Below are 26,727 nucleotides of genomic sequence, written 5' to 3' on the forward strand. Positions count from 1 at the left end.
ATGCGAAGACTGATTGCTACTCTCTATCCAGACTTTTCCTCTTTCTTTTCTACTTGATACTTGTTGCTGGGGATTTATAATTTTACCTCTGTTTCTGTTTTATTCTGCTTTCCGAACTATCAATCATTGACAGTAGTATTCCATTGCTTGATTGTCATTTCGTGCTGATCTTAACCATTGTTGGAGCTTCCCATGGCGACTCAAGCTGGAGATGTCTCTACATCAACACCGACCGACGGTACAGGTTAGTGGAACGAACGACTCATGGGTTCAGTTTCTGGGGAACTCTTTTGCTAATGAATTTCTCTAGGCGTACTGAAACTGGACCCGTGGCTGGAGCCATTCCAGGACGCTCTCCGCCGTCGATTTAGCTTCGTGGAGAGCTGGGTTAAGACGATCAACGAGTCAGAAGGTGGCTTGGAAAAATTCAGTCGAGTAAGTTATTCTGTTGGCAATTGAATTATCAGTTGCTACGGTGTTTCTCTACGACAGTCCATGTCTTGCGACTGACCGACGAAACCAACTATAGGGCTACGAGCGCTTCGGTTTCAATGTCAGCGACAATGGCGACATCATTTACAGAGAATGGGCACCCAATGCTACAGAGGCCCAGCTAGTCGGCGATTTCAGTACGTTGATCCGTGCGGATATTTCCTAGTGAAGTAATACTGAAGCTGGTAGACAATTGGGATGCCACGGCCAACCCGATGACGAAAGACAACTTTGGAGTCTGGGAGGTAACGGTGCCGGCCAAGGACGGGGCCCCAGCTATTCCACATGATAGCAAAGTCAAGGTATATCCGTGAGGGTTCTCCAGAGATCACATCCTGTAGGATTGACACTTCTTCCAGATAACCATGGTCCTCCCCAGCGGCGAACGAATCTACCGGGTTCCCGCGTGGATCAAACGCGTCACTCAAGACCTGGATGTGTCCCCCGTCTATGACCCTGTCTTCTGGAACCCTCCCCCGGCAGAGCGATACCAATTTAGGCACTCGCGCCCAAAGAAACCTGAGAGCCTACGTATCTACGAAGCTCATGTCGGGATATCCTCTCCAGAAACAAAAGTTGCGACCTACAAGGAGTTCACAGCAAACATGCTACCTCGGATCAAGTACCTGGGGTACAATGCGATTCAGCTCATGGCAATCATGGAACACGCCTACTACGCGAGCTTCGGGTATCAGGTTAACAACTTCTTCGCCGCAAGCAGCCGCTACGGCACGCCTGAGGACCTGAAAGAGCTTGTGGACACCGCCCACAGCATGGGTCTGGTGGTTCTCCTTGATGTGGTCCACAGCCACGCTTCAAAGAATGTCCTCGATGGGCTTAACAGGTTCGACGGCACGGACCACCAATATTTCCACGGAGGCGAGAAAGGGCAGCATTCCCTATGGGATAGCCGACTATTCAACTTTGGCAGTCATGAGGTTTTGCGCTTTCTGCTCAGCAACCTTCGATTCTGGATGGATGAGTATGGGTTCGATGGTTTCCGCTTCGATGGCGTTACTAGTATGCTCTATACTCACCACGGTATCGGAACGTACGTTACCCATCCACGCTGCTGCTCTACCCCTACTCACAATGTCCAGGGGCTTTTCCGGCGGTTACCATGAATACTTCGGTCCTTCGGTGGATGAAGAAGGCGTGATGTATCTGACCCTCGCCAACGACATGCTCCACGAACTCTATCCCAACTGCATCACCATAGCAGAAGATGTGTCCGGAATGCCCGCCCTGTGCCTACCGCACACCTTGGGAGGAGTTGGCTTCGACTACCGCCTCGCCATGGCTGTTCCTGACTTGTATATCAAGCTCCTCAAGGAGAAGCAAGACATCGAGTGGGACATCGGCAATCTTGCCTTCACACTCACCAACCGCCGTCACGGCGAAAAGACGATCGCTTATGCCGAAAGTCACGACCAAGCGTACGTTCCAATAACCCCTGTCCAAGGGCACAAAATGAAACAAAAAACAAAATAATGAAAAGATAATCAAAGCTAACAACCCCCAGCTTGGTCGGCGACAAGACACTCATGATGTGGCTCTGCGACAAAGAGATGTACACCAACATGTCAGTCCTAACAGAATTCACACCGACCATCGAGCGAGGCATGGCCCTCCACAAGATGATCCGGCTGGTAACGCACGGCCTCGGCGGCGAAGGCTACCTCAACTTCGAAGGCAACGAATTCGGGCACCCCGAATGGCTCGACTTCCCGCGCGAAGGCAACAACAACTCCTTCTGGTACGCGCGGCGGCAGCTCAACCTAACCGAGGACCCCCTGCTTCGCTACGGGCTCCTCAACGAATTCGACCGCGCGATGCAGCTCACCGAGCAGAAATACGGCTGGCTGCACGCGTCGCAAGCGTACGTCAGCCTCAAGAACGAGACTGACAAGGTGCTCGTCTTCGAGCGCGCGGGCCTCCTCTGGATCTTCAACTTCCATCCGACCGAGAGCTTCACCGACTACCGCGTTGGCGTCCAGACCGCCGGTACTTACCGCATTGTCCTCGACACCGACGACAAGGCGTTTGGGGGGCTGGGCCGTAATCTCAAGGAGACAAGGTTCTTCACGACGGATATGGAGTGGAATGGACGTGCCAATTTCTTGCAGGTTTATCTCCCGACGCGGACGGCTGTGGTAGGTTTCCCCTCTCCCCATGACCCCGATCACTCCTGGAACAGTTCCACTAACAATTCTATCTCCTAGGTCCTGGCACTGGAAGAAACAACCCTGTAGTTACATATCGAATACCACCGTCAACATTCAGTCCTCCAATCATATCTATTTCCATTGCCGTATCTAGACCAATCAATATACATACTTCTATTCTATCCGCCAGCAGTAAAACTACAACATAGTAAACAAGAATAAAACCACCATGAAAAGACAGTGCCAGTGCCAGTGCCAGTAGCAGTCATCACCCAGTAAACCCGCCACAAACAGGAAATACATACATCTAGACTAGACACACACATACACAGAACCCACCAAGTTCCGTAGCTGCTCGTGAGGCACTCACCATGTACATCATCCTACCTACCTAGGTAGCTATAGGTTGCATCCAAGCCGGTCAAAAACCACGCCCATTGGATTGTATAGTCCTGACCTATCTAGTTGGGTTCGACTAGACCACCATATATCCTTATACCCTACACACACACACACACACACACACACACACACACAAATATTATACCTGCCCAGGACATGAGAAGACAAGACACATACGGAAGCACGCCGTAGGCGTAAGAGTGTTTAATATACGAAGTATAGATAGATAGATAGATAATAGGAGAAGGAGCTAGGTGGATAGATACCTACGAAGAATCTACAACGGACTACAGCAAGAACACCACCACCATTCCACCCACACACACCTCAAAAGCGCAAAAGGAAAAAGAAGATAAATCCAACAAAAGAAATGAATACAATTGTCCCAGCCCAGAGGGTATTCAGGCTGACTGTGGTCATTTTCGACTTACTTACATGAGGCACATAGTGTAACACAAAAAAAGAAAAAAAAACTACCCAGACAGAAGGAAGAAAGAACGACTCTCTTCCAGGTTCCCCCGTCCAGAATCATTTTCTTTTCTTTCTTTAAAGATAAAAAGGAAAAATGTAGGATGAGAGGTGCTCTTGTTCCTGCGTTCTTGCTCTTTTTTGTTGTTTGAAATGGTTCAAAGGCCTTTCTTTCGTTCAACTTCCCTTTCTTAATTGGAGTACTGTACACGTATCCGACCAAAAAAACGGAGACACTTGAGGAAGAAAGGAAGTTCCATATTCTAACAAAAAGGAAAAGGAGGAAATAGGGCGCTTTAAAACAATATTACATTTACTGGCCCTCGAGCTCGGCAGCGATCTTCTCACCCTTGGCGCGGGCAGAGGCGAAGTTACCAACCATGTAGAAGGCGTCTGGAAACCGGTTAGCACGGAAGCATTGCAAAAGATTGGAAAGATAGGAAAACATACTCTCGGGAAGGTCGTCACCCTCGCCGTTGATGATGGCCTTGAAGGAGTTGATGGTGTCCTTCATGTCGACCAGCTGACCCTCGATACCAGTGAAAACCTGGGCGACGGTGAAAGGCTGGCTCAGGAAACGCTGCAGCTTACGGGCACGCTCGACAAGGAGCTTGTCGGCCTCGGACAGTTCGTCCATACCCAGAATGGCAATGATATCCTGGAGCGACTTGTACTCCTGGAGCATCTGCTGGACGCGGGTGGCGGTGTTGTAGTGGTCGTCACCGACGATACGGGGGTCCAGCATACGGGACTTGGAGTCCAGGGGATCGACGGCCGGGTAGATACCCAACTCGGAGATACCACGGGACAGCACAGTGGTGGCGTCCAAATGCGCGAAGGTGGTGGCGGGGGCGGGATCCGTCAGATCATCAGCGGGCACGTAGACGGCCTGGACGGAAGTAATGGAACCCTTGTTGGTGGTGGTGATACGCTCCTGCATGCCACCCATGTCGACGGCCAGGGTGGGCTGGTAACCGACAGCGGAGGGGATACGACCCAGCAGGGCAGACACCTCAGAACCGGCCTGGGTGAAACGGAAGATGTTGTCAATGAAGAGCAGCACATCCTGACCCTCCTCGTCACGGAAGTACTCGGCGATGGTCAGACCGGTCAGGGCGACACGGGCACGGGCACCGGGGGGCTCGTTCATCTGACCGAAAGCCAGAGACACCTTGGAGTCACCCTCGAGGTTGATGACACCGGTCTCCTGCATTTCGTGGTACAGATCGTTACCCTCACGGGTACGCTCACCCACACCACAGAAGACGGAGTAACCACCGTGAGCCTTGGCGATGTTGTTCTGAATTGGGGTTAGCGATTAGCACAAAACCATCGCGAGAGAAGCCTCTCTCTCAATCCGGATCGGACAAAACTTACGATCAACTCCTGGATGAACACGGTCTTACCGACACCGGCACCACCGAACAGACCGATCTTACCACCACGGGCGTAGGGGGCGAGCAGATCGACGACCTTGATACCAGTGACGAGAATCTCGGCCGAGGTGGACTGCTCGACGAAAGTGGGAGCCTCGGCGTGGATGGGGGCGTACTTGGCGGCCTTGATGGGGCCACGCTCGTCAATGGGGTCACCAGTGACGTTGACGATACGGCCCAGGGTGCCAGGACCGACGGGGATGGTGATGGGAGCGCCAGTGTCACGGGCGGCAGCACCACGGGTCAGACCCTCAGTACCTGAGAGGGGGGGGTTAGTTTGTCGGTCCAGGGAAAGACCACGTAAGAGGGAGCGGTCAAGGGAGAAGACAGCGACACCCTGGTGGACAATAAACTGGGAAAAGGACGAGGACACTTACCATCCATGGCAATGGTACGGACGACATTCTCACCCAGATGTTGCTGTTTTCACGTTAGCTATGATCTTGTTTGATACCATCCGACCGAATGATTTTTTTTTTTTCGGTCTCCATGTCAGAACATACCGAAACCTCCAGGACGAGCTTCTGGCCACCGTTCTGAGTCTCAATGGCGTTCAGAATGGCGGGAAGCTTCTCGCCGTCGAACTTGACTGCAGTCGAAAGTCAGCGGTCACAAATTCTCGATGGATTTCGAATCGTGGTTGATGGTTTTGGCGATGAAGAAAAGATTTTCGCGTAGGGGTTCCCGGGAAAGCAGGGTTTTTTCTCTCGGGTATCCGACCAACATACCGTCGACGACGGCACCAATGACCTGATGAATCTTGCCAGTGGACGCAGCCTCAGAGCTGGCAAAGCGGGCCAGAGAAGGGAAGCCATTGGCCTTGGGCTGGAAGGCGCGGCGGGCGACGGGGGCAGGTCGGGCGAAAGCAGCCCTCCCGAAGGTCCGGGCGAGACCGCTGTGAAGGGGAGAAAAAAACGACGGTCAGCAGGGGGAAGTGAAGGGGAATTGATATTAAATCTACAAGAAAGTGTTGAAGGGTAGGAGACTAACCTCTTAAACATGGTTCAGGTGTTGAAGAGCGAAATGGGGTGGGGAGAAGATGAGGTTAAAGTGAGGAGATGGGGGGAGAAGGAAGAGAGAAGGGAAAGGGAACTTGGAAGGGAAGAGGTTGACTGGGTTTGAGGTGAGCTGGACACACGGGCGAATTGTGTCCGCCTTAGCCTGTCCGGGGCGGTTTTGCCGACGATCCCGTGATGTGCCGAGCATTGCCTTTCACCCTTTATGTTTTTGAATTTGATATCTTTTTTTAATTATTTTTCTATGTCTCTTTATTTTATTTGATCTTATTGATTCTACTTTACTTGATATCTATATTGTTGATATATTTGTTCTGTGGAATAAGTCTCACTACTAGGTACCTCCTGGCTCCTCCGGAAACCGGGCTTAGGGGAAAAATCGCACACAAATGAGGAGAGTCTTGGCACCCGGATTAGCCCCAACCTCAGATATCTGCAATGATTGACTGAGGCTCATATTGTATCTCTTTTTTTTACTTCTTTATAATTATTTAATCTTTTCAAACTAGTATTTAATTCTATATATTTAAAACTTTTTTATACAATGATTCTGATCTGTTGTGTTGTGTCGTCTCCCTGGGTGATCCAACCGTAAACGCCGGCTGTCCATTTTCGGACGAACGCTGCAACGAAGGGGGAAATGAAGGGGAAAAATTCTGACGGTTGTCCCCGTGACTCGTCATCCCGACCTAGGGTAACGTTCATATATGTAGACCTTCACATTATATAAGTTCTTCTATAGATGTGTATATACTTTATATATACCTAGGTATACTTGGGGTATATAAGTATATATAGGTATATAGATCTAGATATATATATATATTTATATATACACCGGTTGATGCTCGTACCGACGTGTACTGTAGTCTCCTACTAATAGCTTACCGCTTAACCCAACATGACATGTACCATCAGCAGACACAAAATGGTAAAACCAATGCCTACTAAATAGCAGATATGAGATGTATATATATATCGGGTACTAGTCCTAGATGATGTCTGCTACAGCGATGATGAAATCACTCTACCGATCAGATGATCTGACACTCCGGATCCGGAAACATCCGCTCAAGCTACCACAACACGCATTACCAAGGGAAAAAAAGATATAAAATGAGATAGATAATATGAAATGTATATAGACCACAAAGGAAATACATCGATTATTGCACAGTACGAGATACACGGATTCTTTTGGGCTAGAATTGACAACATTCGAGTGAGACACTATGGTGGAAGTGCCCATCCGCAATGGGAGATTTGATTGATCCGGCGGCAGCAAAGTGAGTGGAAGGGAGAAATAGACAGGGGTAGTTTCAATTGCACAACGGAAGGCCTATCCATCACGTTCGGCGGTCATCGGGGCGGTCGGTGCCTCGCATCTACGACTTCTCCAGAGGGGGGCTCTGCACGAAGCCCTTGCCCTGGTACTCCTTGGAGCTGATGCCCGTCATCGGGTCCATCTTCTCTCTCTGTTTTCGCACGTAACGTTAGCAGTGGTCCAATAACATCCGAGTTCAAGAGACCGGATGAAGTCGCAACTGGGCGACCAGTATCACGTACCAAGGCGTATTCGTTGCTGGCCTCCTGCCACTCCTTCGACATGGTCTTGGGCTGCGGCTTGGCGAACAGGTGGATGACGTAGAAAATCGCAAAGGACACAGCAGTCAACTGGACCACCTTGGCCAGGATACGCAGACCCTCACCCTTGGGGGCACCGGCGCGAGGGCCGTGAGCGCCGAAAGCAATCCAGTAGGCTAGGTGGGGGAAGAAGAGATACCATCAGCAAAATTCTGTTCGGTCGGGACAGGCGAGTATTCAATGGAGGGGGAGAGAAAAAAGGGAAGAAAAAGAGGCAATTGTAGAGAGAAAAAAATCAACCTACCGGCCTTCTTCTCCTGCAGGGTCATCTGGTGCCAGTCGACCTTCATGCGGTCCCTCAGCTGCATCCACAGCTCGGCCTGCTCCTGGGGGGGCATACCCTCCCAGCGCTTCTCGATGCCAGCGAGGGTCGGGTTGGCGATGGCATGCTCGGAGGCGGCGCGGGTCTGCTGGGGAGCGATGGACTTCTTCTCGAGCTGCGGGCGAGCGTTCAAGCAAGCCATTGGGCCCGGGATGGTGCGGTAGGAGCGAGTGGCCGCCGAGGGCAGGGCCGAGCTGCGAGGAGCAGCCCGGGCGACAGAGCGAGCGAACATTGTGCGGTTGACGAAAAGCGATCAATTGAACGATAAAAATACAATCTCCGGGAGCGAGAGAGAGAGAATTCTCCTGGGGAGGGTTGGATGAGGCTAGAATACGAGTGGAGGAGGTGGTCGGGGCTCGCGATGGGGAGACGAAGTCAACGACCGATGGTGGTTTGAGGTCGAAAGTCGAGTATCCGGCGGGTTGGCTTAGTCCGTTTTGCCCGCCCGCTGATTGGTCCACGTCCCCTTGGTCACCCGAGAGTCCGTCTTCACCTCATCCGTTTTGATGGCACATGCTTATAACTACCAGTATGTTCTCTCCCCAGGTTCATTCCAGCTCTGTTCTAATCCCCAGGCTAGTCCTATAGAGACGATTTCCATATGAACCGAACTTGTGGATTGCCGATTTACTCGTACGATGACCAACCACTACACTATACCTCCGAACGACGGGAACGTCCAAGACTACGGAATTCTAACGAGGTGAAGTTGTGTATTGAACTCTACACCGATCCGCTGAAATCACACCCCATACCAGGTGGCAGTATTCTGTACAGGCAAACGCTGACCAAAGGAAAACAACCCCCTCCCTAACGCTCGTTCACGGAAAGTGCCACGATCGCCAACAGCAAGGATGACACGGTCACTATCAAAGCAGTCAAAGTCGTAAAGATCTCATATTGAACTAAATGTGTGCAGAGAACGTGAATGAATCGGTTGTTCCGTGGCAACCTCTCAAGCTGGGGACCGGCGGGGAGTGATGCCATGCAGGAACCAGCGCGTACACACAAAGATCACCGAGTCCGGACCCAGCCAGCGGGCGTCATTTATTTGCCAGCCTTGCCACCGCTGGCTTCAGCCAGAACGGTCTTCCACTCGATATCGCTCTTGTCGTCGGCGTGGATGGAAGTGGACAGGTTGAGGGCGTTCTTCACCGTCTCCCGGCTGCTGGCGTAAAGCATGGACCACTGTTTGGTGTCAGTCACAAGCTCAGGGCTGTTAGGGGGGATGGGGGGGTAAAGTGGCCATACAAGAGTGGGGGTCTCGCTGGGGACCCAAGAGATGAAGATGATCTTGCTCCTACAGGTGATCGGACAAGTTAGCGGATCTCCATTGCATGAAACTAGAAGAGGTGTTGGGAATCTCATACCTCTTGCCTTCGCCACCACCCAGGTCATACTCGACGTCGTAGACAGCATAACGGGGGGCAGGGTTGCCCTTGGCATCACGGGCAGATTCTAGCTTGCCACGGAACACCTCGTAGTCCTGGTCCGACGAGGTCTCATCGATGACAACCTGCTTCTTGTCGTCGGTGATCTTGAAGATGATGAACTTGGTCTTCTCGCCGTGCTTGTTACCGCTCATGCGGAACTCGTTGAACGTGGAGACGCATTCGTCGGCAACGGCGACACTAAGGGTTGTAAATCGTCAGTACGTTGTCGCGGGGTTCCCGGGTGGTTCCGGGGGGGGGGGGGGGGGGGGGGGGGCCTAGTTGAGGCGACAACCGTTGACGTACCCAGATGCGAGCTGTGTACGAAAAAAAAAGTTAGTCCTAAATGTCTTAATCCTTTCTTGGAATATATAGATGTAATATCATCACTTACCGACATTGTGGTTTGTGTTGGGGGAAGAAAAAGAGGTCTGGAACAATAGCGATGATCTGTTAGTTACTGGTTCCCCCTGTTCCGTATGCTGCGCCTCGACGGGGAAGAAAACAAAACGAGACAATGCGACAATGCGACAAAAGATAGAGTTACTGTATAGGAAGTAAAATAAAGTCAATATGTGAGAACTTACAGGTACTTGTGGATTAAATGACGGTAAAAGGGGGAGATGAGGAGAAAGGGAGTAATAGAACAATAGTAAGGTAGTGATGGAGCCGAGACGGAGATAGAGGGGCATTTGGTTTAGTTGTTGTGCTTGCGTTTGGCGGCGGCGGTGGGGCGGGGGGTATGGGCACGTGACGGGCCGTCGCACCACCCACTTCTTCCCCTTGGCCAGTTTATGGAGTATGCCTAGTAGGTCGAACGGCTCTGTTCGACGAGATGCGATAATTGACTGCGCTGACTTGTATAAGATCCTATCTTAATCGATTTGACTTGATGTAGGATAATCATACAATAGCAATGATATAGATCCTGGATTTTTCTTCTTGGTATAGAGAGAGATATATATATCTATAATCCTTGACATCGCTTGGATATAAAAGAACTATAACATATCCACACGACCCCTTCAAACCAGCTGCAAATGCAAAAACCCAAGACGAGGAATCCTCTAATTTACCATCTTCAAAGTTTCTATAACAATGTCGTTGAGATGAGTAAACCTTGCGTATGCGGGCCTCGACATGGATTCTGTTTGAGCAAAACCGAAGGCGCATAATGGTCACGGCTTGCCTAGAGACGATTTTTCTCCTGTTAAATGTTTGCTGGAACGGAAAGTACAAGTTGGAGATTAGGCGAGAGGGGTTTAGACCATCTCCCAGGCGACTTTGGTGTCTAGACGTTCCTGCATTTGATGTAGGTAGATGGAGAAGTGGAAGCGCTGGTATCAGCAGAGATCAGTCACTCGCTACCTTATCACTCTCTTCATTTTGCTACAAGAGTACTATCCAAGAGCTCTGATTTACAATCAACTCTCAAAATCAGTTGATTTCGTTGCTATTATTGGGCTGTACGCATCATGGGTTCCTGGGCCCACTGCGGGAAGCAATGGATAACATGTTGACTTGATGTTTTCACTGCGTGATATCCGAAAATAAAGCAACAAATGACACAGCCATGGCTTGATCTAGACATCCCACCCAAACCTTGCAAGTTGCACGGTGCACTGGGGTGGTTTTTGGCCCCCAGTGTGGCAGCGTCCGTCATGTGCTAAGGTAACATACCACTCCATGATTCCGGCCCTGGCGGGTCCATGGACACGGGGAATATCCGTTCGTGATACTGGTGCCACGGGAAGCTCATATAGAAGGTAGCTGGAGGCTGAGCTGCAATTTTAACCTAGATCTTATCTCGTGCACGTTGCAGATAATCTTCTTCGGAGACTTCGTATTCTTATCATGTGGGGCAGTGCAATGTCAACCGTGCCCCTTCCAACAACCCTAAAACGCAAGTTAGAATCTACACCGTACTGTTTTATGTTGGATCCTTCATTAAGGGGGTTACTTTGTGCGAAAAGACATCTTGTAGTTGACTGGTTTATCAGTAGCGAGAAGCAAGGTTGACTTTCTAAATGGCAAGGCACAACATAAGTCCAGTGGCGGCTTATATCGCGGAGGTTGTGGTGGAGGCTATGGTAGACAATAGCCAAGCCCTACATCCAGGAGAGGGAATAGCTTCAATCTATTCTGTCGTCCATTCGAGGTGTGTGGTCCATCCCACTTTGTGTTGTGTGGGGGCCATATTGATGTATCATGGGCAAGTTGAGGTTCGACAGGTGTGGAGGCTGAGCCTGTAGGAAATAATGCATCAAGTCCAGAGAGCAGTCCATCGTATATTATGGGGAAAAAAGAACTATATAAACACCATTCAATCACCTCCATATCACGTCTCTACATCTTCCATCTTCTCCAAGGCAGCGACAGTTACAAATCCATCATCCAACCTGATCTTTATCGATTGTCCCTCTTCACATCAAGCAACATGCGCGAATCGATCCTCAAATTTGGCCTTACCATGGCTCTGCTAGCCATGGGAACAGCGACTCCTTTACCCCTCGACCAGAAAGACTACGATGAAACCCCCACGATCGTTCCCAGAGTAATGAACGTTACTGCCCGCGAGTTTGTCGAGGCGGGAGGCGCCTATATGGACGCTCCCGACTCTGACGGAAATCCACCGGTCGATGTCGATAAGCGAGGCGTCAAGCTGTGGGATACTTGTAATACCCGCGCATCAATTCACTACAAACTCAAAGGGGACGGAGATCCCCACCAGAACTTTGTCATTACCCAAAAGGGCGGCTCGCTAGTATCGTGCTCCGCAGAGGATGGCGCTACGGCGTCTGCCTACGAGCACGGTCTCAGCTGGTCCATAACGGGTGGTGTCAACACGGAATGGGCGTCCGTCGCCCTGGAAGTCTCCGAGTCACAGTCGTACTCCGTGTCGCAATCTTTCACCTGTGGCGGCGTTGCAAAGCAGAGAGGAAACATTTGCGTGCTTTTCTACCAGGCTGTCACTGCGTTCAAGGTGGAAGTAATCAAAAACGATCCCTGCAACGGCATCGTAAACAAGAAGACGGTTGAGACTATCTATGCGCCCAATGACAACAAGTTGGGCAGTGTTGGAGCACGGGGAATCAATGTCTCGAAGCATGGCGTGGTCCAGTGTGTTGGCGATGTCGACCGCACTATTCATCATTACTGTGGTCCTAAGGGCGATGCCTCGTGGTGGAGAGGCAAGCAGCCGGGTCCGTGGACCAAGGAGTATGTCGATAATCGTGAGCCCAAGGATTGCAAAGTTCCTATCGAAGCTCACCAGTACTTTGATTGATTTGTGGATTTGTTGGTAGTAGGATCGAAATAGTTGGTGGTCTTGTGGTATGCTGTTTTGTGTTAGGGTACACTGTGCTTTGCAATATTCCATTACTCATTGTTTATAATATTACTATATGCTATCATTATCCAGGGGTAAAAGAGTATCGTACTGTTAGACTTGGTATAACCCAACAAGCATCAAGAATTTTCTGAAGCTGGCTTTCTCTTTGGCCTAATACAGCCCGTCCGCAGTCAAGTCTGCGGTATATTACACTTCAGGTCTCTAGAATCACACCCTTTCATATTCACCAATATACTGATATCGATGGCTGAGAAACTCGGCACGGCATTTTATCTCATTCCCAAACAATCATCGACCTTCCCATATCTAGCAAACCGCAATTCCGACAGATAGTTATCATATGGCTGCCATGGCTCTCGGTGGGCTGCTTCAGGTAGCCCCCTCTCTGCTCAGATCACGTATGTCGCATCTAGATCCAACAGTCGCTTCTCGTCCAGCTTATCCTCGTCTTGTAGTTTGGGGACGACGGTTGCTCAGTTCGAGTTCTCAAGATATAGCAGCAGACATGTGAATTGAGCTTTGGCGTCTACACCCAGGGTCCACGAAGCATTAGTGTATCGCATGAGGTACGCCGCATTGGGGACATCTTGCAGACTTAGAGGCAGCGAGGGCTACACAAACGGTCCAAACCAAACCGGACCCAGCTCCCGGAGCGGTGGAAAGCAAAGATATTAAGCTACGGGAATGCAAGAGATGAAAGAAAGAAGCTGACAAATAGATAATAAAAAATTTACAACTGTAATTGTTATGACCAATATCGATTGACCCTATTCAAACATAAATTATCATTTCTCATGTCCCTTAGACTTGCAAGTCGTCAGGTAATAGTCATTGGCCCGAGGTGTGGATAAGATACCTGGGCGTGGGTATTTGGCTAGCCAATCCTTTCCCCGTCTCGTCTCGTCTCATCCCGGGTACGTACGTTTGCATGCGAGTGCAAGTGGTAGTGGTAGGTAGCACTGCAGGAGGATTGCGTCGGGGGATGATGGATGGTCCGGGGTTGCCGAGGATTGCATGGTGATTGGATCCTTGGCGGGAGTTGAGGAGGTATGAGATCTGTGACTTGAGACCTCGACTAGCCGGTAGAGGATGACAATGGTGGTCTGATGTTTGTGAAATGTTTATGGACCATAATGTGTCTTGATAACAATCAGATGATAATGTTCTTCTCTCTTTTATACAGATCTTTGAGAAGTTTGAGCTGGTTGACTCCCATGCTCTGGCGGGGAAGCGCATTCGGAAGATCAACAATAGCCTGTCTCATCAACGCGAGTCCAACATGTCCAAAAAAGCCAACGATCCTCTCCGCGGAGGACTTCAGCATAGCAGAAAGAAGAATGAGATGTGTCTCCTGGATCTCGGCCGGGGGGATCGACAGGATCTTATGCATAGTCATCCAGAACATGGTGTTGGGGAAGGGATTCTTGCGAGGCGTTTTTCCAAAATTGCGCAGCGTCAGAGCGGAGTACCCTGCGCCCAGCGCGGTCATTCGGTCTGCGTGCGCCTGCTCGCTGATATAGGGACCGCCGGGCCCGTCTCTCCACCAACCTAGCGCGCGTCGGCCGCCTTCGGTTTTCTCGCTGCCGTGGAATCCCCACAGGGCGGGGCAGATCGCGCGGTATTTGGCCCAGAGGATGTCAACCATGTGGCATCCCTTGTAGATGAAGGCGTCCGAGGAGAAGATCTGGGCTGCTACTATACCGACTGGCTCTGCGTGCCCGTGGTTGATGGAGGCTTCCGTGATGAGGGATGAGATGAGAGACTTGGAGAAGATGTTCAGGGCGTAGATCAGCAGCGCTGGGACCTTGTTGTCGTCTGAATTGGCGATGTTGTCTGGGGGGAAGGCGAGGAATTGGCGGATATCCACTGAGGGTTCCGAGATGGTGGCAGCCTTTTCGAGGGTCGCGCGGATTTCTTGAAGCTACACAGAACATGCTTGTTAACATCGACACTCTAGGAAAAAGGAGCGCATTGGCTTACCTGGCCCTTGTTGGTTCCCTTTCCTTCTCGTAGCTGGCCCACACACTTTTTGATCGACCGGCGCATGTCTCCCATGTTCTGTTTAACGACGAGATTGGTCTTGCTTTCGTCCTTCATGTATTGTCGGAACTTCTTGAGGTGCTGATGCAACTCCACATAACGAGCCTGCACCTTGATCTCCTCAGGCGTCAAACGAGCCCCTCCAACCTGCTTCTGTCGTTCCGCCGCCGCTTTCTTCGCCGTTTCCTCTCGGACCCGCGCAGCGTCTTGTTCCGCTTTTTGCGCCGCCGCCTGACGCTTCCGATTTTCGTCCTCCAATCGCTCCCGCTCACTGCGCTCCTTTTCCTCCTGGGCAGCCTTGCGCTTCTGCTCCGCCTCTTGCTCTGCCTTCTTCTTCGCGTCTTCAGCCGCTTTCCGTTCCGCCTCTCGCCGGGCTGCTTCCTCCTGCTCGCGCCGGAGCTTCTCCTGTCGTTCCTTTTCTTTCCGTTCCGCCTCCCGTCGAGCCTCTTCTTCCTTTCGGCGATGCTCTTCCTCTACCGCTCGCTGGTGGACGCGCAACGTCTCCTCCGCTTCGTGCCGCACCTGCTCACGTTCCGCGGCGACCTTGTCCAGAGCAGCATTGTGTTGGGCCTCAATCTCACTGTCTATGCGGTCGAGGTTCTCGTAGAAGGATCGGCGTTCGTAGGTTTTGACTTTCTTCAGTTCAGCGTTGTGGATGCGGAGTTCTTCGAGATCTTTGGCTAGTTCGAAGATTAATTGCTTAGACGGGCTGTCCAGTTGGGATGGGTAGCTGAGACGACCCATGGTGTGTGAGGTGCGAGGTTGGAGGAATAGAGAGGAATAGAGAGATTGCGGTTGGAGGTATTGCAGGCCCTTTGATACGTTGGGGTAATGGGGGTTGATGCGATTCACCGAGTCTCTTCGAGTGACTGGATGCAGCTCAGTGGATGAATAGCGACCTGTCGCCTAGCAACTCTCTAGAAGAAAACAGTAAGAAATGTAAACCTCATGCACTGTTCTCAGAAATAGATAATGAGATAACCAGAATCGGATCAGAGGCAGATATCATCCAATATCTCTAAACACGCCGAAAGATCAGAGTCAACAACAGGATCAATATAGCACGGCTCTCTGGAAGGAAGGACAGAGGAGCCCGGTCCCACGGCCACACGGGAGTATAGATCAAAGTTTGCTTAAGCTTGAGTTGTCGGCTCCAGGGTCAATCCTAGCAGATTGGTCACAGTGTCGCGCTAGGGTTGCTCATACAAGCATCGCGGGAAGTTCTCGACAGGGTCCTCGAACAGGAATTGAAGGGCAGATTGGAGTAAAAAGATCTCGTGGATATGTCTCCTGTATAGAATGGCAGGCAAAAAAGAGTGTATCTCTATTTGAGAGAAATTGGACTGGAGAAAAGGAAAGGACCAACAGGTTGCTCTGGTGGATTGGATGTGATGCGCATCTGTTGCGCTCGACAGGCACAACGTCGAAGCCAAGAGTGAGACTCGCACTATTCCAAAGGAAGTTAGACTGGTCTCAGGTCTGGCTGAGTCATTGATAAGGTAATCAATAGCAGCCTGGAGATTCAGGAACCAGGAATGGCCAAACATGCAAACTGCAAGACCCTTTAGGGGGTAATTAACAGGCGTATTCTGCCGGTACAGAACAGGAGTCCGATACACACTAGGACCGTTCTGTCCCAACCATCCACCGAGTCCACCGCTCGGGTAGTCGTTCTTTGGTTGCAGAGTCGACAGATGGGGCTTCCTTTGCATCATCATGAACATCACCGGTGGATCGATGGATTTACCAAAGCTCAGTCCGAGTGCTCCCATAACATACTAACTATCAGGATTATACATCTCAATGTTTATGTCTGTTCAATTATATTTACTACATTTCATCTCCCAGCCACTACTATATCACTATCAGTTACCTAAGTCATGATTTAATGATCCTCTATACAGAGGAATCTTCCACCGCCTCTCCACTCTTGGCACTTCCTGGATCTGCTGCGGGTCTCGGAAGACCAAAATTACAGGCTGGTGATTGGTCCGGTGCCAGAAGGCAGACATATCTAGTGTATCAATACCGTCACCGCTTCAATGTATTCTTTTCCCTTCTCTCTAATGAATGATGTCTGTCGAATCTACCTCAATCTACAAGTCCCACCACTTCTGCTGTACCACGATTAGAATGCAGCTTTCGAGTCACATCTAGATATGACAATGGATGTCTATCAGAGCTACCCACAGTGACCTCACTCTTTCACCTAAGAAGGAGAATCTAATTGGTGGAAATACGACAGATTCGGACGGTTTCCACGGGTGGCTCCAGCTCCACCTCTCAATAATACCAACCAAAACCCCCCATTGCTCAAGCTCGATGACAGACCAAGAACCAAGATACAGCCTCCGGTGGTCTGCAAAGTGTGGTAGCTTTGGTTTAGTGCCGGAGACAGGATTCAAACCATAGCTGCTTCTTCCCTCGTGATGCAATCCTTGTCGTGATGCACCCAGGGTCCAGGCAGACCGTTGAATGCCGAGGCAGGGTAGGTAATTCTGATACGAACAAAGTCCATTGATTTGGTTGGATGTATTGACTTTTCTGGACTATCCACATGGGAGATGGTGCTTTTGCTGTTTCTGGTATCTCTTGGTTGTTCCCCCACACCGCTGGGGTTACGGAGGATCCTGCATGGATTGATAGTATAGCTTCATCATCATCCATCCATCATATAGAAAGAAGAGTGAAGATTGGATGTTTTTCATTGTCTGTATCAATTGATCTCTAGTTGCCCTTTGTTGTAGGAGTAGAGTAATAATGGTAGATACTGATGTATTGCCTTATAGCCTAAGGCTCCGTACTATGGTTTGATGTGATCATTATGGGTTCACCACCATCAACTCTTTCACTTGGATCTTTGACTTCTCTCTTCCTTTCTCTCTTTCTTTCTCCTCATCCTCTTCCTCTTCCTCTTCCTCATTTCCATCTCTTCACCTCCCTCTTTCTTCTTCTTCTTCTTCCTCCCCATCCCATCTTCTCTCCCCTCTCATCATCTACTCTCCTTTGATGATCTTCCCCTCCCTCTTTCTTCTCAACCCCTCAATCATTCCTTCAAGCTTGAAACCGCTAATAGCATCACTCTAACCGAGTAATTTCACTTCCTGTCATTCTCTGCTCGAGGTCCGACAGCTCGTTGCTCGTGTCTCGTCCATTTGATGATCCACTTGGACAAAGCGGATTCACCATTCTGACCTCACCTCTTGGAACCAACCCAACCTTTGTCGGATTCTCGAACTATTTGCGATTGTCCCACACCCCTTTTCATTCTTCCTCTTCCTTCTGGTTAGGGGATTCCACACGTCAAGTCAATCAACGGAAAGGAATCCGGGAATACTTCTCCTTACGATCCCATTCCTTTAGATCTTAGTCGATCATAAAAAGATACAAACAGGAGGGGGAAAAGAAAAAAAAAACCATACTACTTTTGGAATAATTAAAAAAACGAAGAAGAAAAGAAAAGGTAAAAAGGCCAACGAAAAAAAAAAAAAAAAAGGGAGAGCTACAATAGAATCCAGCAATTAGGGGGATCCATTGATCGCTTGCATGGCAGTTGAAACTTGGGGTCGACCGCCAGCTTTCCTCCGCTGACTCGCTACTTTTACTTCCCCTCTCTTTGCTGCTGCTTTCTTCTCCTCTCTCTCTTCCTCCACCCCCTCCATCTTTTGAAGCTTCCGCCTCCCTCTCTCCCTCTCTCTCTCTCTCTATCTCTCTTTAGGGGCTTCCTCCTTTTTCCCTCCCTCCCCCTATACTAGTCCGGTGTTCATCCATTGCAGTCTGATTTTCGCCTGGTTCGTTTTCTACTCCACCATTTCGGATTCTCAATCGATCCGTTTTCTATCCTTGCGAAAACTGTCGTTGCCGGCTCCGCACCGCTTCTTGACTGTCGGTGCTGTCCCGCTTTGTGTAAAAGGGGCAAAGGGAATTTCAAATTTCGCCCAGACGTCATTGCACAACATTCCTCCCAACGTTGGACGATCATTTTCAAAGGTCAGTTCTCGCTTCCAATCCACCGGTGGCATGGCTGGGCAATAATACCGCCGTTCCATCGTGGGTTTATTTGTCTTTCATGCCACCTCTGCCGTTCTTTCCACTCTCACCCACCCACCCGTCCTCGGGGGCTCCCGTTGATGTCACTCGACCATGGGGAGACCCCAGGCTCGATCGCGGCTTCCGTTCGCCCACAATGCTTTCCCCTCTGCTGGTTTCTTTCATCTACCTTTTTCTCAAGCATTGTCTCTCATTCTGATTCTGCCTCACAACTCATCCTATCATCCCGCACCTACTAACCGATCGTTTCGTCTTATCCAGTATCCTACGTGCCTGTCCTTCTAAACTTACTTACTTCGGTCGGTCTGCCTGGCATTATATTCCGACAAGTGCGATCCCGTCATTCCCAACGCTCTCTCAGGTCCTTCGCAGCACTTGATCTTCAATAAATCGTTCGCTTGCTTCCGGCAAACATGGATCAGCAAGGCCAATCCGGGGTCCCCGGCCCCGCTGGCCGCAAGCTCCATATCGCTCACCGGCGAAGCCCCTCAGAACTGACCCCTCTCATGAGTACGTCCCAACCCACCCTCTCTCTCCAGTAAACCGCGCTAACGGTCGTGTTTTCCCTGCAACAGTGGAACAGCTGGCGATTCAGCAACAGATCGAGCTGCTTCAGCAGCAACAGCAACAGATTGCCGCCACGCATCAGCAATATGTCAACATGGGTCTCTTACAACCACAGCAATTGGGTCAGGTTGGCGGCTTCTCTCCCTCGCTTCAGGGAGGTGCAAGCATGGCTGGAGTTTCCCCTCAGCTCAACGCCTTCCAGTTCCCCCAGGCTGCTCAACAGCAGCAGCAGCAGCAGCAGCAGCAGCAGCAGCAGCAGCAGGGCCTGGGTGTGCCCCAACATTCTCACCGACGCAACCAGTCGGCACTTCCGGGCCTCGGTTTGGGGCCCCCACCCGCCCCGTCCTCGGGGGCGTCGGGTTATAACGACTACAACCAACCCCAGCAGGGGAACCACCAGAGAAACGAAAATGGGAACAACAGCCGTGGTCGCGGTGGCCCGCCTGGTGGTGGTCACCAGCGTCGCCATTCGCTGGCCCTGCCCGAAGCCAAGAAGGCCGCCGAACTGGCCCAGCAGAAGCGGACGGCGTCCGGTTTCCAGTTCCCCGCCCCCAGTGAGTCGTCGGACAGTGCGGGCAACTCGGACGGCAAGTCGACCCCCACGGCCCCGCAGCCGTCGCAGACCCAGGGCCTCGGCCTGCATCGCGCCGGCAACATGCGGTCCGGTGGCGGTGGTCACGGTCGGAGCCAGTCCATGGCCGTCGGAGGCAACCGTGGCTCGCTCTCCGGCCGTGGTGCCGGTGGGTTCCAGTTCCCCATGTCGAACGACGGCTCAGAAAACCAGCGACGTGGCAGCCAGGCCGGTGGCCATGGCCGGAGCTCGTCTCGCAACTTCGACAGCAACTGGCGTCAGCCCAACAACCAAAACCAAGGACAGGACCAGCAGCAAAAGGGATTTGGCCAACAGGGTAGTGGTTTCCAGCCCGGTCACCGTTCCCGTGGGTCCATGAACCAGTCCATGGGGTCCATCGGTTCCTTCCAGTATCCGGGCCAGCCCCAGCTCATCCAACTGCCCCAGGGTCAGGTGGTCATGGCCCAGCCCCAGATGTTCGGCGGCGGGCAGCAGCTGAACCCCCTGCAGCTGGCCCAACTCCAGGCCTTGCAGCAGAATGGGCAGATGAACACCCAGGGCCTCGGGGGCCTGCAGGCGAGTCAGCACGCCCCGCCCCAGCTGTCGCCCCAGCAGCAACAGCAGCAGCAGCAGCAGCAGCGCAAGACGCTTTTCACGCCCTACCTCCCCCAGGCCAATCTGCCCGCGCTGCTGAGCAACGGCCAGCTGGTCGCCGGTGTCCTCCGCGTCAACAAGAAGAACCGTTCCGATGCCTATGTGACCACCTCCGACCTGGATGCCGACATCTTCATCTGCGGTAGCAAAGACCGCAACCGTGCCCTCGAGGGCGACTTCGTCGCGGTGGAACTCCTGGATGTCGACGAGGTCTGGGGTCAAAAGAAGGAGAAGGAGGAGAAGAAGAAGCGCAAGGACATCACGGACGCTCGGTCCGGTAACAATGGCGGCTCCGACAAGCTGTCGCGGTCCGACTCCGGCCCCAATGGGGACCGCCAGGAGGTCGGCCCCGACGGGAGCATCCGCCGCCGTGGGAGCTTGCGCCAGCGCCCGACGCAGAAGAAGAACGACGACGTCGAGGTGGAAGGTCAAAGCCTGCTCCTGGTGGAGGAGGATGAGATCAGCGACCAGCAGAAACCGCTGTACGCCGGACACGTCGTCGCCGTGATCGAACGAATCGCCGGTCAGATGTTCTCGGGCACTCTCGGTCTCCTTCGCCCCAGTAGCCAGGCGACGAAGGAGAAACAGGAGGCCGAACGGCAGGCCCGCGATGGCGCTGGCGGCCGTGGACATGATCGCCACCAGGATAAGCCCAAGATTGTGTGGTTCAAGCCGACTGATAAGCGCGTGCCCCTGATCGCCATCCCGACGGAGCAGGCCCCTCGCGACTTTGTCGAGAAGCATCAGGACTACGCCAACCGCATCTTTGTTGCCTGCATCAAGCGGTGGCCCATCACCTCGTTGCATCCGTTTGGTACGCTGGTGGAGCAGCTGGGTGAGATGGGCGACCTGAGGGTGGAAACCGAGGCGCTGCTCCGCGATAACAACTTTGGCTCCGACGAGTTCTCCGAGGCCGTTCTCAAGAGCATCGGTTTTGAGGATTGGTCCGTGGACACCCAGAGCGAGGCGCTGCTCGCCTCTCGTCGGGATTTCCGCCAGGAGACGACCTTCACCGTCGAACCCCAGGGCACCAAGGAACTCGACAACGCCTACCACATCAAGAACCTCCCCGACGGTCGCGTGGAAATTGGCATCCACGTCTCGGACATTGCCTACTTCGTCAAGGGCAACTCCTTGGTTGATCGGGAAGCAAAAAAGCGTGGCACGGCGGTGTATCTCATGGATCGCCTGGTCAACATGCTGCCTCCGCGCGTCTCCACCGAGCTTTGCGCGCTGCTCCCGGGCCAGGATCGTCTGACGGTCAGCGTGATCCTCACGGCCAACCCCGAAACGGGTGTCGTGGATGACGATGTCTGGATCGGTAAAGGCATCATCAAGAGCGCAGGCGGACTGAGCTACGAGGAAGTCGAATCCGTCATTCAAGGCAGCTCGGCCGTTTCGGTGCCTGGAATCTCTTCCGAGATCATCCAGTCGCTTTATGTAAATATCCTCCTTTCTACTTTTGACCGACGTTATCTAACTTCTTCCAGGCCGTTGCCTCCAAATTCCGCGAGGGGAGATTCGGAAACCGGGCCTCGCGCATGCCCTCGCTTCGTCTCCTGTATCAGCTTGACGATGAGAATGTGCCGGTGGAGCACAACGTCTTCAACGCCTCTGCGGTCCGCGAGTTGGTGGAGGAACTCAGCCACAAGGCCAACTACTACGTGGCCCGCAAGATCGTTGGCGCTTTCCCCGAGAAAGCCTTCCTTCGCCGCCAGGGATCTCCCAACGGCCGACGCCTCCAGACTTTTGTTGATCGGATGAACCGACTCGGGTTTAACTTGGACATGACGAGCAGTGGAAGCTTGCAGAGCAGCCTTTGCAATGTCCAGGACGACGAACTGCGCAAGGTTGGTCATCTGGCAAACAGGCCGTTGCCACACACCCCTCGAAAAAAGAGAATGTTACTAACCAAGAAACAGGGCATGGAAACGATTCTGGTGAAAGCTATGCAACGTGCCAAGTACTTTGTGGCCAGCAACGTGCCCGAGGAGCGTCACCACTACACCCTCAATATGCCCGTGTACACTCATTTCACGAACCCCTCTCGCCGTTACGCCGATATCGTCGTCCACCGTCAGCTCGAAGCTGCCCTGTCCGACGGGGCCATCGAGTTCTCGGAAGACCTGGAGTCTCTGAGCAAGACGGCGGATCTCTGTAATAACAAGAAGGATTCGGCTCACAACGCTCAGGAGCAGAGCGTCCATATCGAAGCGTGCCGTGCCATGGACAAAAAGAGACAGGATGCCGGAGGTGACCTGATCAGCGAGGGCATTGTCATCTGCGTCTACGAGTCGGCCTTTGACGTTCTCATTCCTGAGTATGGCTTCGAGAAGCGTGTCCACTGCGATCAGTTGCCCTTGAAGAAGGCCGAATATCGCAAAGACAGCCGGGTTCTGGAGCTGTACTGGGAGAAGGATGTGCCTTCTTCGGCGTACATCCCCGAGGATGAACGTCCCAAGCCCGCCAACTCGCGGGCTGCTCAGGCTGCTGCCGCCGCTCGCGAAGCGGAAGCCGCCAAGGCGCGCGCCCGTGAAAGGGAGGAGGCGATGCGCAAGCAGACCGAGACTGGCACGATGTCTGCGGACGACGTCGATGCGCTGTTTGACGACGACGACGATGTTTCCGAGGTCACTGAGATGGCCGCTGGTGTGTCGTTGAACTCGTCGGCTGACCGCTCCACGCAGAGCATGCCGCCCTCGCCGACTCGCAACGGTCACTTGCCGCAGGCCCCACACCGGACGCGCTCTGACCCGAAGATCCCGACCAACACGGGCGATGCCCCGGAGGCCAAGATGACCAACAAGGAGAAGTATATGCAGCTCTTCAAGCTCAGGGAGGAAGATGGAGATTATATCCAGGATGTCACCGAGATGACCCGTGTTCCCATCATCCTCAAGACCGACCTGACCAAGAGCCCTCCGTAAGTTATCCTTGCATTTTTTGCTATCCTGCCTCTGTGTACTCTGGACTAACGATGCATCTCCAGTTGTCTCACCATCCGTTCGGTGAACCCTTACTCGCTGTAGAGCGTCTCCAATTCTGGATGCGCCCGTTGCACATGCAACCTTGCGTTTTCCGGCCAGCTCGGCAGATTGTCACGAGCGGTCCTATATTATACAGTGACTGCCATGCACTGGGCCGTGGCTGTTACCCTCCAGATCACAATTCTCTCGTGCGATATTGTGAAGACCTTTTGAGCCTCTGCTATTATGTATTGATTTATCAGTCTAGCGTGTTAATTTGCTTCTGTTCATTATTCTTATTGGAGCCATCCTGGGCTTTGCAAGATCATCCTGACGGGTTGATTGTCTTCAGTTTCGACAAAAGCCATGGTTAAGAGCCATGACTAATTCTTGGGTTCAAGACTAGTGTATATTGATCCCTCGCAAGGTGCGCTAAGGAGCCAGGACGGGAATTCGATGGTATTGACTAGTGATATCCGCTGACGGGGAGCCAACCGCCAGGGATGCCTTGGAGGAAAATTGCGTCTGTTCGTCTTAGATGTTTGCATAGCTTATCTCCATTAACCAGATGGTTCGGATGTTTCCGGAAGTATTGGATGTATCGTAGGACATCAGTAGCGTTGTATTTTTGCACATTGGACTGTGGTAGTCGGCTCTATCTATTTCATCTTTGAGAGTATTACCTCGGACCGTAGTCATAAAGTAATTTACGAGTGACTCTGTAGAGATTGATAGAAGACACCAATATACCATATAAAGCATGTCTCTGTATATGTGCCTATGTATGCAAGTCTATCCATTCGGTCTATCACAAATAAAAAATAAGAAATAAAAAATAAATCAAGGAAATAAAGTAATCAAAAGAGAAGCATCCATTGAAGAGAGAAAGCCTTGAAATAAGTAGTACCTAAAAGAATCTAGCCTTCCTTTCCTTCCTTCCTCCCTTCCCTTCCATTCCTTCCATTCCCCTTTCCAACAATTGACAAACTCCTTGTGATAGATGATACGCCCAGAAATTACACTTATTCCATTTTCATTGCACTCTACCGCCGCAAGTCACCCCATGCACCTATGTATAAACTTGTTCCACGCCATGCATTGAGAAGAGAAGAGAAAATAAAATTTGAGATTCTCGAGAGCCAAGCCAAGACAAGATAAGACAACGCCGTTGTTGATGCCAGTGTTCGGGCTATGATCTAAAACGAAAAAAAGAGAAAGAATTGAAATGAGATAAAAGATTAGAGAAATGCATAAGTGGATGCTGGTGATGATGATGTTCATAAGGGGCGTGAGAAGAGAAGAAACAAGACATTCAGAGTCGGCGGATACCGATTCGTGGCTTGGGTTTTTGCGCATTATGGAATGCGGAGGAGGGCTTTCGGGACCCGCCCACGACTAGCTTGGTGACTGTTTGTGGGCCAAGTTGCGTTGATGAGGATGAAGAGGAGTCGAAGGTGTCTAGTTTGCGAGTGGGCTTTTGAGGCCCTAATACTGCTGTTCGTTCCTTAAGGGCGGCGCTGTCGCCGCTACGGGAGAGATGGCTTTTCTTGCCGTTGCCGCTGGGGTTGCGGCGGTGGCCTGAGTCGCCAGGGTTGGGCGCGTCTTCGAAGATCTTGACGTCTTCGCGGATGCGACCTGAGGCGTTGATGCCTTTTTCGATGATGGATAGTTTGGGGGATTTTCTTTGGGGAGGGCCGTCCGCGTCTGCGGAACAGTTCGCAGCGATGTTCTTCTCCGAGGCGGACATGCCTGTTCCGTCTGCGTCGGGGTCATCCTCTCCCGTTGTCGCGAGATCCGTCTCCACGGGCATTGTCAGTACGGAGAGTGGTCGTTTGCCAAGTGCGTGTTTGCGGGGACTGGGTGGAGCAAATTTCACGGGCGAGGGAGATAGAGACGGATCGTTTTCTTTTGGTTCGTCGTCAGTTTCTGGGTCTTGATGGACGTCGGTTTGCTCTTCGGTTTCGGGTATCGAATTAGGAGGCCGAGGCGTTGACATGGACCGCGACGGGGCGCCCTCCTCGACCGTATTACGTCGGGTGTTCCTCTTCTTCATAGTCACTGTGGGCGTTCTGCCCTTGCTTCGCGGCCGTAGAGAGCGCGAATCCTCGTGCTCTGGGATGATCGCCGCGCCGGCGTCCTCGCCGCGCATCTTCGCCTCGGATACTGCGTGTTGCAGTTCCGACGGAACCAGGGCGTGTATAGACGTCATCAGTTTGGCCTGGCGGGAGAAAGCGTCGTAGTTCTCCTGAAGCAATGCGCCAGCTGTAGAGTTGAGGGCGGAGTCGGGATTGGGGTAGATGAGGAGACATGATATCGTCTGTGACAGTTAGCCTTTCTCCTTTCCGGCTATGCAGCGAACAAAGAGTTGCACTTACGACCAGCACGTCCTTCAACGTCAACGTTGACTTCCAATCCCGTTTCAATGTGTCCACGCAGACAGCGCCCGTCGACTCCTCGACATTCGGGTGCCAGATGCGCGTCCTGAAAGTCGCCTTGGGCGGGCTCTTGGGATAGTCCTGAGGCATCTTCAAATGTAATCGCCAGAGACCCTGAGCGTACGGTGTCCCCTGTGGGCCGGCCAACAGGGCAGTGAGTTGTGTGAGGTCATCGGCGGAGGCGTCATCGGAGGGGAGGAGGTAGTTTGGGGGGAGATCATCGTGTAAGGCGGAGTGGTCCGCCGCGAGGCGTTTGAAGCTGGAGACCTGTGCGATTGGACATGTCAGTCAATCTATTGCCATACTTCTTGGACATGCATGTCGGTGTGCGCCAGCAGAAGTCAAGCTGGATTTGGTAGGAAAGTCTGTTAACACTTACCATTCTCGCTCAAGCTAGTAATATAATTGAATTGAATAGCTGCGGAATCGAGCTCACAATCCAATATCTCGCGTGAAAAAAGTCTCGTTTAACAAAGCCAATTGGATTCAGCTAGATCAGAATAGATCAGTCACAGGAATCAATGAATCAAAGGAGACCAAGAATCGTGGTTGCCGATCAGACAAGGGTTTGGTTGCGACGGCGACTCTTTCCGCTCTTTGTTTTGGTGAGGTTGCCTGAGGTTGCCGCTGACACCGTCTCGGCCCAAACAAGACGCGCTCCGGGTCACGTGGAGTGCGCGTGGCGCGTTTTAGGAAGTGTGATGACCTGTCACGTGG

At 52.0% G+C, this 26,727-nt stretch overlaps 8 protein-coding genes across 8 annotated transcripts; 3 read left to right on the forward strand and 5 right to left on the reverse strand.

Moving 5' to 3' along the window:
• The first annotated feature begins 32 nt into the window (after positions 1-32).
• Positions 33-2,825, forward strand: P168DRAFT_247525 (1,4-alpha-glucan branching enzyme GLC3). The gene is made up of 8 exons (XM_024834083.1): positions 33-244; positions 311-435; positions 530-629; positions 682-794; positions 852-1,543; positions 1,593-1,928; positions 2,015-2,645; positions 2,715-2,825. Exons 1-8 carry the CDS (start codon positions 193-195, stop codon positions 2,742-2,744), a joined length of 2,079 nt encoding a protein of 692 aa, XP_024697590.1. The 5' UTR covers positions 33-192; the 3' UTR covers positions 2,745-2,825.
• A 588-nt stretch (positions 2,826-3,413) lies between these two features.
• P168DRAFT_301591 (F1F0 ATP synthase subunit beta) lies at positions 3,414-5,964 on the reverse strand (the record flags this gene model as incomplete). Its single annotated transcript, XM_024838545.1, has 7 exons — positions 3,414-3,920; positions 3,978-4,827; positions 4,905-5,221; positions 5,341-5,383; positions 5,467-5,552; positions 5,692-5,858; positions 5,954-5,964. 7 exons carry the CDS (start codon positions 5,962-5,964, stop codon positions 3,841-3,843), a joined length of 1,554 nt encoding a protein of 517 aa, XP_024697591.1. The 3' UTR covers positions 3,414-3,840.
• Positions 5,965-7,122: 1,158 nt separating this feature from the next.
• On the reverse strand, positions 7,123-8,255 carry P168DRAFT_287059 (cytochrome c oxidase subunit IV family protein). The gene is made up of 3 exons (XM_024836491.1): positions 7,868-8,255; positions 7,546-7,739; positions 7,123-7,454 (listed from the first exon to the last, which is right to left on the reverse strand). Exons 1-3 carry the CDS (start codon positions 8,175-8,177, stop codon positions 7,365-7,367), a joined length of 594 nt encoding a protein of 197 aa, XP_024697592.1. The 5' UTR covers positions 8,178-8,255; the 3' UTR covers positions 7,123-7,364.
• A 384-nt stretch (positions 8,256-8,639) lies between these two features.
• P168DRAFT_287061 (actin-binding ADF family protein) lies at positions 8,640-10,055 on the reverse strand. Its single transcript, XM_024836492.1, has 6 exons — positions 9,963-10,055; positions 9,770-9,806; positions 9,682-9,692; positions 9,316-9,576; positions 9,197-9,245; positions 8,640-9,133 (listed from the first exon to the last, which is right to left on the reverse strand). Exons 2-6 carry the CDS (start codon positions 9,773-9,775, stop codon positions 8,993-8,995), a joined length of 468 nt encoding a protein of 155 aa, XP_024697593.1. The 5' UTR covers positions 9,776-9,806; positions 9,963-10,055; the 3' UTR covers positions 8,640-8,992.
• Positions 10,056-11,417: 1,362 nt separating this feature from the next.
• On the forward strand, positions 11,418-12,754 carry P168DRAFT_287062 (uncharacterized protein). The gene is made up of 2 exons (XM_024836493.1): positions 11,418-11,533; positions 11,593-12,754. The coding sequence occupies exon 2, from the start codon at positions 11,669-11,671 to the stop codon at positions 12,659-12,661; it is 993 nt and encodes a 330-aa protein (XP_024697594.1). The 5' UTR covers positions 11,418-11,533; positions 11,593-11,668; the 3' UTR covers positions 12,662-12,754.
• Positions 12,755-13,474: 720 nt separating this feature from the next.
• Positions 13,475-15,785, reverse strand: P168DRAFT_324039 (putative RNA export mediator Gle1). The gene is made up of 2 exons (XM_024840774.1): positions 14,708-15,785; positions 13,475-14,648 (listed from the first exon to the last, which is right to left on the reverse strand). The coding sequence occupies exons 1-2, from the start codon at positions 15,509-15,511 to the stop codon at positions 13,878-13,880; spliced, it is 1,575 nt and encodes a 524-aa protein (XP_024697595.1). The 5' UTR covers positions 15,512-15,785; the 3' UTR covers positions 13,475-13,877.
• Positions 15,786-19,023: 3,238 nt separating this feature from the next.
• Positions 19,024-23,807, forward strand: ssdA (mRNA-binding translational repressor SSD1). Its single transcript, XM_024835985.1, has 4 exons — positions 19,024-19,327; positions 19,393-22,049; positions 22,100-22,459; positions 22,532-23,807. Exons 1-4 carry the CDS (start codon positions 19,231-19,233, stop codon positions 23,534-23,536), a joined length of 4,119 nt encoding a protein of 1,372 aa, XP_024697596.1. The 5' UTR covers positions 19,024-19,230; the 3' UTR covers positions 23,537-23,807.
• A 654-nt stretch (positions 23,808-24,461) lies between these two features.
• P168DRAFT_287065 (putative ubiquitin conjugating enzyme E2) lies at positions 24,462-26,548 on the reverse strand. Its single transcript, XM_024836494.1, has 3 exons — positions 26,390-26,548; positions 25,951-26,277; positions 24,462-25,892 (listed from the first exon to the last, which is right to left on the reverse strand). The coding sequence occupies exons 1-3, from the start codon at positions 26,390-26,392 to the stop codon at positions 24,888-24,890; spliced, it is 1,335 nt and encodes a 444-aa protein (XP_024697597.1). The 5' UTR covers positions 26,393-26,548; the 3' UTR covers positions 24,462-24,887.
• Between the last annotated feature and the right edge of the window lie 179 nt (positions 26,549-26,727).

The sequence above is a fragment of the Aspergillus campestris genome (genome assembly GCF_002847485.1).
Source record: "Aspergillus campestris IBT 28561 chromosome Unknown P168scaffold_1, whole genome shotgun sequence".
Taxonomy (NCBI): domain Eukaryota; kingdom Fungi; phylum Ascomycota; class Eurotiomycetes; order Eurotiales; family Aspergillaceae; genus Aspergillus; species Aspergillus campestris.

What these genes read in the sequence shown, in the direction of transcription:
- P168DRAFT_247525 (XM_024834083.1), top strand. Translation starts at nt 193, where the DNA reads ATGGCGACTCAAGCTGGAGATGTCTCTACATCAACACCGACCGACGGT. An exon ending in GCTTGGAAAAATTCAGTCGA is followed by an intron (nt 436 to 529) that starts GTAAGTTATTCT and finishes AACCAACTATAG; the next exon opens with GGCTACGAGCGCTTCGGTTT. An exon ending in GCCGAAAGTCACGACCAAGC is followed by an intron (nt 1,929 to 2,014) that starts GTACGTTCCAAT and finishes AACAACCCCCAG; the next exon opens with CTTGGTCGGCGACAAGACAC.
- P168DRAFT_287059 (XM_024836491.1), bottom strand. Translation starts at nt 8,177, where the DNA reads ATGTTCGCTCGCTCTGTCGCCCGGGCTGCTCCTCGCAGCTCGGCCCTG. An exon ending in CCTGCAGGAGAAGAAGGCCG is followed by an intron (nt 7,740 to 7,867) that starts GTAGGTTGATTT and finishes TCCCCCACCTAG; the next exon opens with CCTACTGGATTGCTTTCGGC. An exon ending in CCAGCAACGAATACGCCTTG is followed by an intron (nt 7,455 to 7,545) that starts GTACGTGATACT and finishes GTGCGAAAACAG; the next exon opens with AGAGAGAAGATGGACCCGAT.
- P168DRAFT_287061 (XM_024836492.1), bottom strand. An exon ending in GGTGGTGGCGAAGGCAAGAG is followed by an intron (nt 9,246 to 9,315) that starts GTATGAGATTCC and finishes GATCACCTGTAG; the next exon opens with GAGCAAGATCATCTTCATCT. An exon ending in CCAGCGAGACCCCCACTCTT is followed by an intron (nt 9,134 to 9,196) that starts GTATGGCCACTT and finishes GACACCAAACAG; the next exon opens with TGGTCCATGCTTTACGCCAG.
- P168DRAFT_287062 (XM_024836493.1), top strand. Translation starts at nt 11,669, where the DNA reads ATGGGGAAAAAAGAACTATATAAACACCATTCAATCACCTCCATATCA.
- P168DRAFT_324039 (XM_024840774.1), bottom strand. Translation starts at nt 15,511, where the DNA reads ATGGGTCGTCTCAGCTACCCATCCCAACTGGACAGCCCGTCTAAGCAA. An exon ending in AGGGAACCAACAAGGGCCAG is followed by an intron (nt 14,649 to 14,707) that starts GTAAGCCAATGC and finishes TGTTCTGTGTAG; the next exon opens with CTTCAAGAAATCCGCGCGAC.
- ssdA (XM_024835985.1), top strand. Translation starts at nt 19,231, where the DNA reads ATGGATCAGCAAGGCCAATCCGGGGTCCCCGGCCCCGCTGGCCGCAAG. An exon ending in AGAACTGACCCCTCTCATGA is followed by an intron (nt 19,328 to 19,392) that starts GTACGTCCCAAC and finishes TCCCTGCAACAG; the next exon opens with TGGAACAGCTGGCGATTCAG. An exon ending in AGGACGACGAACTGCGCAAG is followed by an intron (nt 22,460 to 22,531) that starts GTTGGTCATCTG and finishes ACCAAGAAACAG; the next exon opens with GGCATGGAAACGATTCTGGT.
- P168DRAFT_287065 (XM_024836494.1), bottom strand. An exon ending in CGTTGAAGGACGTGCTGGTC is followed by an intron (nt 25,893 to 25,950) that starts GTAAGTGCAACT and finishes TAACTGTCACAG; the next exon opens with ACGATATCATGTCTCCTCAT.